Below are 8,350 nucleotides of genomic sequence, written 5' to 3'. Positions count from 1 at the left end.
ATACATTTAAAGTCAAGTAATTTTGTCTCTATAAACACAGAAATCATTTTATTTTGATCTTTTTACAATGTCAGAAAAACAAAAATATGACACTGAAAACCAGAGAAGACAGACATGAAATAAAAACAACGCTTCATATAACCATGTAAACAAGAGTTTAAACACATGTACATAAAAAAACATGACTGTAAATGATAATGCTTTGCTTGTGTATGTTATTCAATTAAGTTCTACACCTACAGGGGAGAATAATAACATCCGCACAGATAATATAAATAAGATAAGATAAGATAAACTTTATTAATCCCGAAGGAAATTCTTGTGCCAGAGGTATCAAGTCACAATAAATGCAGTTAAGTACAGAGTATAGGTATAAGTGTCACTATAATCCAAAATAAGAGTACAGTACACAGTATGAGCACAATATATGATACCTGGATACAAATATGGAGATGTAAGGTGCTAAGTAAACATGATATAGACAAGTGGAGGGAATGACAGTGATGCCTGACATGAATATCTAGCGCTTCTCCTACAGAAAGGGGAGTTATACAGTCTGATGGCCACTGGCAGAAGGACCTCCTGTGGCGTTCTGTGCTGCTCCTCGTAGTCTCAGTCTACCGCTGAATGTGCTCCTGTAGGACAGCAGTGTGTCGTGCAGGGTGGAGGTGTTGTTACGAATACTGAGGAGTTTCCTCAGTATCCTCCTCTCCGTCCCCCACCACAGACTCCAGCTCCACTCCCAGCACCGAGCCACCTTCCTAATGAGCTTGTTGAGTCTGTTGGTGTCGGCCGTCTTCATCCTTGCCCCAGCACACTACAGCGTAGAAGATGACGCTGGAGACCACCGAGTGGTAAAACATCTGCAGCATGGTCTGGCAGACTTAAAGGACCTGAGTCTCCTCAGTAGATACAGGCGACTCTGTCCCTTCCTGTATATTGCCTCTGCGTTTGTGGACCAGTCCAGTTTGTGGTCAATGTGGACACCCAGGTATTTGTAGCTGTCCACAATGTCCACGTTGGTACCCTTGATGCTGACCGGGTTTGGGAGTGTCTGGTGCTTCCTGAAGTCCACCACCAGCTCTCTTGTCTTTGTGACATTCAGCTGCAGGTGTGCTGTCCGCACCACTCCACAAAGCTGTCCACCACACTCATATACTCCGCCTCCCGACCTCTGCTGGTGCAGCCCACAATGGCAGAGTCATCCGAGAACTTCTGCAGGTGGCAGGACTGTGAGCAGTGTCTGAAGTCCGATGTATAGAGTGTGAACAGAATGGAGACAGTACCGTGCCGTGGGTGCCCCCGTGCTGCTCACTATCGTGTCCGAGACGGTGTTCCTCAGCCTCACAAATTGTGGTCGACCTGTAAGATAGTTAGTGATCCAGGTGACCAGTGGGTCTCTACCTGCATGTCCAGGAGCTTCCTATTCAAAAGGGCAGGCTGCACGGTGTAAATGCACTGGAAAAATCAAAGACATGATTCTAACAGTGTTACCTGCCTCCTCCAAGTAGGTGTGCTCTGTGCAGCAGGTAGATGATGGCGTCCTCCACTCCAATACGGGGCTGGTAAGCAAACTGCAGGGGTCGCGATGGTTCCACAACAGCACGCAGGTGTTTCAGGACCAGCCTCTCCAGAGACTTCATCACATGTGAAGCAACTGGTCTGTAGTCGCTGTGTGTGCTTGGATGTTTGGTCTTGGGCACAGGAACAAGGCATGTTGTCTTCCACAGGGCAGGGACGGTCATCAGGCTCAGACTCAGGGAGAAGATGTGCTGGAAGACCCCACACAGCTGTGTGGCGCAGTCCCTGAGTACTCTGGGGCTGAGTCCGTCCGCCGGTCCTGCAGCTTTTCCCGGTCGTAGGCGACTGAACTCCCTCCTCCTCACATCTTCTGTGGTGATGGTAACTGTGGACACAGAAGAGCAGAGAGAGAGATCTGATGGGGGAGGGGGGGGGTTTTAATGGAAGGTGGGGTAAGGGGGCAGGTGATGTTATTGAGGGGGAGGTGAAACTGGTTAGTATGGTTAGGGGGGGGGGAGGAGGAGGTACATTGTTGTTATCGACAGGTGTTAATGGTGCATCACAGGGAGGGGAGGGGGAGGTGGTCAGGGAGTGGACTATCAAACCTGTTGAAAAACAGGTTCAGTTGGTTGGCCTCCTGCAGATCTCCATCCATCAGCTGGTCGGAGATCCTATTGTGGCCGGTGATGGTTCGCATGCCACTCCATACCTCCCTCAAGTTGTTCCGGGCAAGTTGGCTCTCCAGCTTCCTCCTTGCCCTCTCCAATCTTCTCCTTCACCTCTGCCTGGGCCCTCCTCATCTCCTCTCTGTCTCCACTCAAGAAGGCTGTCTTCTTCTGTTGAGTGATGCCTTGATGTCCTTTGTCACCCATGGTTTATTGTTTGGAAAGCAGCGTATTGACCTGGTGGGGATTAGAGAATCTGTGCAAAAATTAACATATTCTGTGATACAGTCTGTGAGTGTGTCTACATCCTCACCGTGAGTGTCACAGAACACATCCCAGTCAGTCACCTCAAAACATCCCTGCAGGGTCTCCAGGGCTTCCGGTGTCCACCTCCGTACAGTTTTGGTGGTCACCGGCTGCCGCTGTACTGCTGGTATATACTGGGGTTTGAGGTGGACTAGGCTATGGTCTGATCTGCCCAAGGGAGGGAGAGCTATGGAGCTGTATGCCTCTTTAACATTAGCATACAGTAAATCTAGAGTTTTATTTTCTCTTGTTTTACAGTCCACAAACTGCTTGAAAGTGGGCAGAGTTGATTTCAGATTAACCCTTTAAACCCTGGCCATATTAAAAGAAAAAATCACCTAAAAGACATTCCCGAAGAAAATGAGGAAATGCACCACAATAATAATGTGCATATGCATGTTCTTGGTGTCTAGGGACATCTAGGGACCTCAGAGAATGCATTTCCAGTGTTTAAAATATTGTGTCTATTAGTATGCCTGAGTAAATTAGAAAAAACTACAGGAGAAATGTAACAATTTTATCCTCGCCTGAGTTTTTTTCCTATTTGACAGAGGAAAACATTATGCTAACAATGATTCTATGTACACAGATGCCATTGATCACATTCAGCTATTCCTTGGCTACAAATATACCAAATTTGATAGAATTTGAACAAAGAGCAAAGCCTTCACAAAGGTTTTAGTAAGGATATCACCAGGCGGACACTCAGTTTGGCACAATTTGGCACCACATTGCCAAATAGGTTACTATAGCTATAGCTAGCTTACTCATTTCCAGTGGAAACTGGCTGGAAAATACAATTTATATCCATTTCACTAGTCTATTGCCATCTACTGGAGCTTTTGGGTATGAATTTACCTTGCACTTCATCAACTTCTACCATTATGCACAGTGTAAAATCAATAGAATTGATTTTGTCTCCAAATAGAGTAGTTTTTATTATAATAACTAATAACTAATGTACATTAATGAAAGTCCAACCAAATATTAGGTAAAGAAAATAAAAATAACAACAAGGAGAGGTGATGCCTCAGTGTTGAGCCCAGATGGGCCTGGAACCTCACTTTCCTCTTCTCTTCCCTCTTGTTGGCTGTGAAAATAATAACAATTATTATTATCTGTAATTGCATACATATTGAAATACACATATTATGTAAATAATATGTAAAGACAGTATTGAATAGGATTGAATCATCCTTCTTCATCTCTGTTCAGCTGTTCCCTTAGGGGTTGCCACAGTCAATCATCACCACTATCCTCTGCATCCTCCTCTCTCACCCCAACTACCACCCTGCTGTCTACTATATTGTGTACACGTATATATATAAAAATCATTTTATCGATCAACACGGATATTAGCAACAAACAGTTTACACTTCAAAATAATGTACAAAACTTACTCAACTTACTCAAACTGGGTCTATCTTTTCCAACGTTCAACGTTGCTGGCAACGGGGTCGAACGAATCCGGAAATTCCTGCCGTTGAAATTCTGCTCCATGCCCCTCTCGTCACGGTATCATGAAGAGACGCTAGTAGCATCGGTCAGTCTTTTGGCTTGCCAGAAAGATGCCAAAATGCAACCCGAATACGTCACGATGCTGTCCCGCTCTTTACACAATCTTTGGGTTGACTTGACATATGCCATAACTCAGCCATATGATGGAATACCGTTGGCGCCTTTTGATGTATTAAGGTAAGCCATAACCACACCACAATGAAGCCAAATGCCAGGGTTTTGGCAAACCAGACATATGCCATAACTCGTGTCTTTTATGGTAATCCATAACCATGCCAAAGTTTGGCCAAAGCCTTTATGCTGTGCCAAAACACAACCAAAAAATGCCAGATGTATGCCAAGCCACAGCCAAAAGGTTTGCTATCTGGGTAATGTATGATGTCTGTGCATGTTTGCTCCTCTCTCTCTCTCTCTCTCTCTCTCTCATCCTCTGTCCTGTCTCCTCTCTTCCTCTCTCCCTCCTCGGCCGACTGTCAGCAGGAAGGTTCTTCCTTATGAGCCGGGTCCTGTTCAAGGTTTCTTCCTGTTAAAAGGGAATTTTTCTTGCCTCTGTTGCTCTTAAGGGGGTTCAGGCTCCACCAAAATGTAGGCAATAAGTTCTTCTCATGGAGTTCAGTCTTATCTTTATTTGTGCCTACCACATATTATCCTTTACAGTGGCTACTCCTGTGCTCTTCCATTCCTGCACTACATTTCTGGGAGTGGAGACAGACAGTCCAGACCTTTCACATCATTTCTGGTACCCTTCTCCTAATTCATGATAATGAATTATCTTTGTTTTAGGTCAGCGGAGAGCTGTTTAGAGGCCCCCATGTGTCTACTCTCTAAGAAAGAACCTAGGACAAGTACAGCAGCAGTTACCTATGTTAAACAGCTTTTCATGATTGATTCCAGCTGTCTTTGTAACTGAAGATCTAACAAGCTAATCAAAGCAGTTTTGTGCTTCAACCTGCTTTATAAACCCCTACAGGTCTTGAAATGAATGTGATAAAAAGGGTGCCAACACTTTTGCACATTACATTTTTTACATTAAATTTTATTATAATAAATCTCTACTCTAAGGATGTCAATCTGGAAAACACTCAGATGTCTGCATCTCTGGAGGAAACAAACCTCGTCGCTGTGATCTTCTCTTAGGAAGGTAGAGCAAATTATCATGAAATGATAGGGGTGCCCAAACTTTTGCATACCACTGTAATCATGTTTTCAATTAGGATCTTATGTTTAGCAAGTATTTGACAGTGGTGGAACTGCTGTGTCTTCCTATCCAGGAGTTCGATGGCTCGTCACCAGAGGTTTCCAGAGGTTCCACGGATGTACTGGTGGCTTGTGAGCAGCATGAGAACAATTGAAGAAATGTGACAAAATCACAGCATTCAAAACTTTTCAGATCCTTCTATGTAAGTGAGTTTCTGATACATCGGAATTTTAGAGTGTAGTTTAGAGTGCACCTCAGATTTTTGGGATCTAATGTACTTAATACTCGAACTCTGTTACATGCATAGGCTACTTTGTTTATTTGAACTCAAACTTATGTTGACATGGATAAGAAACATCCATCCAGGCCTTCCTCAGGTGGACGTGTCCTCTGACTTCCCTTGTTCTGCAGACTGGCTTTTGTTGCTGTCTGTTGGGAGGAACCAAAAAAACATACAAATTACTTCCAGATAAACACAAACAAATGATGAACATGATCTCACACTAACTTCGGAGAGGAACTTTGTTTGAACTCACCCCCTTCAATATTCCTCATCGGAAGACTCCTCTGCATCACACTCACTGATGAGTCAACACAGACACAGCCATCAACTTTTACATCATTTACTGACAAACATGAAGCTGTCAGAATGAAGTGATCTAAAGTCTGACCTGTTGACAGCAGCACCTTCTGGATCTTGAACCAAAGTGAATTCGTCTGGATCAGAGTCCTTTCTGCATCCTGTAAGAATGATAAATATTATAGAAACAAACTGTATTTCAGGTTCAGAAATGAAAACATGTACAAATATTAGTGAGAAAACACAAGCAGCGGTAGCAGACTTTAGATCTGAGGAACGCTTGGATGGTGAGCAGCTCATCTGTCTTCTGTTCTACTAAACCCAGGTAGGACATGATGTTGTTGTCGGTGACGCTTGTGGAGGAGCCCACCATGTCATCAATCAGTGAGCGGTCACACTCTAGGCTGGAGAAGGTGCTGTTTACTCCTGTGAGAGGGAGGAGTATCAAGTATTCGAGTATCAATGTTCTAACTGATGACTCGATTTAACAGCTGGAAGTCACAAGGTTGTGAAAAAAACCTGTTTTAATCTGTTCCAGGACTTTGCTGATGATGGTGGCTTGGTCTTCATAATCCTCTGCCTGAGACTCGGCCTCCTTTAATCTCTCCTGGACGTCTCTTAGCCGAGAGTCATAATCCTGCTCCTGCTGCCGACCTTTGGCTTCAGCCTGCTCCATGTTTGTTTGGATCTAAACTCATTCACAGCACAAATACATAAATAAATGACCCAGCAAACCACTGTCTTCAATGTAATTCAGAAGGTTGCAGCAAGGCAACTGGACTTGTAGAATTTCTACAGGTCCAGTAGCTTTGCTTTAACCAACTGAATAAAAATGACCCGGATGACTGAGAATCTTCATCAACAGGTTCATTGTAATGTGTGAGACCTTCAAATCAAACTCACCTGGCTAATTTCATTCTTTAATACATCAATCTCTTTGTTTTGCTCGTTCACCAAATTGAAGAGAGCAAAGTTCTCCTCCTCACCTACAGGGGGAAACAACATACAATACATAATACAGCAGGGAGATACAGTGTGTTTCCATTTAATGAGACCCCCTTCTGACTGGAGAAAGTTGGTCTAGCTAGAGCGGGATCAAATCTGGTAGTTCAATCTTTGGTAGTTCAGTGGATGTTTTACACATGGCGTGACCCAGATACTGTCCCCATGAACCCAGAAGTATGATGTCGCTAGCCACATTCGTGTTCAGACCTTAGCCAGATTTTAGCAAACCCAGCTCAATCCACCTCTGTGAGGTGGATCTATCTAATCCAGCTTTAACTGGATTTTTGTGCTGTTCTGATTGATTACACAAGACTGAACGGGGTCTGAATGTACTCATGTACAAATGCAAGAGGATTATAATCCTGACATAAACTGTGTGCAGAATATGAGACTCACCCTGGATGAACCTGGTCACCAGCAGGTCCAGGTTGTCCTCTCCTGTCACAGTCTGAAGTTTCCTAAACATGTCCTCCAGAACGTCCAGAGACACGTCCTGTGAGTCCCCCCTCCTCTGCTCCTTCAGCTCTGACACTGAGAAACACAAAACACATCAGATTCACATCAGTGAGGCGCCAGTCTCATCTTCATCAGCAGGGTTAGCATTAGCATCACAATGTTATGTTTATCATTCATTATTCTCTTTAGTCTTAGTGCCTGTATTCACAATGACACAAGGACACACAAATGTGTAACTGTATTGTATGTGCAACATTATTGCCTGCTACATGAATTCTACTGAGAAACACATGTTGTTTGTACTTTTGTCCTTTTCCGCTGTGGCTTTTTGCATTGATGAAAAATGAATGATACAATTATTGGAACTGTTAGCACTGCTAAAACTTTAGACACATTAGCTACAACATCATGCGGGCCGCCTGCCTCTTACATTGCCTGGTTCCCATTTTGTGGTCGCTCCTCTCGCTGCCCTTGACGCTCATGAAGTTCTTCAGGCTGCTCTGCTGTGCAATAACCCGCTCCAGTTCCTTCATCTCAGCGTTAAAGTGAGCGTGTTCCTTCTCCGCTGTCTCCCTCAGCACGGTCAGCTTGGACTGAGCCTCCACCCTTATGTATACCAGTTCCAGATATGAGCTGCAACATCTCAGAGGTTTCCTTCCATTTAACACAACTGGCTGTCTCAGGAGCTCACCTTTCTTCGTTAGCAGCGCTGATCTGGTTGGTAACTTCTGCGTTCTTCTTGTGGAGTTCCTGCAGTTCCTGCGATACAAATATATCTGCTAATAAAGTGTTGAAGGAGAAATCAACAATGTGCCCATGGTGATGATATGATAAGAGTTGTAACCTTGTTCAGCTTGTTGTGTTGCTGCTGGAAATGGTGACGCTCATTAAGAAGACTCTGCAGCTTCTCCTTCAGATGGCTGTTTTTTGCTAACTGCTCATTGAGTTTAGTGGTGGCCTGGACAGAGATGAACATAAAGTAAACAACAGAATGGCTTTGTTTTGTTTGTTTATGCTGTAGCAATGAGTTTGATGACTCACTCTGTGCAGCTCTCCTTCCACAGATTTCTGAGTGCTCTGTACCTCTGACCTAACACAGAG

General features: G+C 44.1%; 1 protein-coding gene and 1 long non-coding RNA gene across 2 annotated transcripts; both read right to left on the bottom strand.

Annotated features, from left to right (window-relative positions):
• Nucleotides 1-6,104: 6,104 nt before the first annotated feature.
• Nucleotides 6,105-6,746, bottom strand: LOC114429394 (coiled-coil domain-containing protein 114-like; the record flags this gene model as incomplete). Its single annotated transcript, XM_028398264.1, has 3 exons — nucleotides 6,692-6,746; nucleotides 6,308-6,476; nucleotides 6,105-6,214 (listed from the first exon to the last, which is right to left on the bottom strand). Coding segments are annotated over exons 2-3 (267 nt in total), but the record flags the coding sequence as incomplete, so codon positions are not given.
• A 528-nt stretch (nucleotides 6,747-7,274) lies between these two features.
• On the bottom strand, nucleotides 7,275-8,003 carry LOC114429392 (uncharacterized). The gene is made up of 3 exons (XR_003669689.1): nucleotides 7,941-8,003; nucleotides 7,680-7,855; nucleotides 7,275-7,324 (listed from the first exon to the last, which is right to left on the bottom strand). It is a non-coding gene; the product is annotated as an uncharacterized LOC114429392 (long non-coding RNA).
• Nucleotides 8,004-8,350: the final 347 nt, after the last annotated feature.

The sequence above is a fragment of the Parambassis ranga genome, unplaced genomic scaffold (assembly GCF_900634625.1).
Source record: "Parambassis ranga unplaced genomic scaffold, fParRan2.1 scaffold_127_arrow_ctg1, whole genome shotgun sequence".
In the NCBI taxonomy this organism is placed as follows: domain Eukaryota; kingdom Metazoa; phylum Chordata; class Actinopteri; family Ambassidae; genus Parambassis; species Parambassis ranga.
This window is presented reverse-complemented; position numbering and strand designations above follow the sequence as displayed.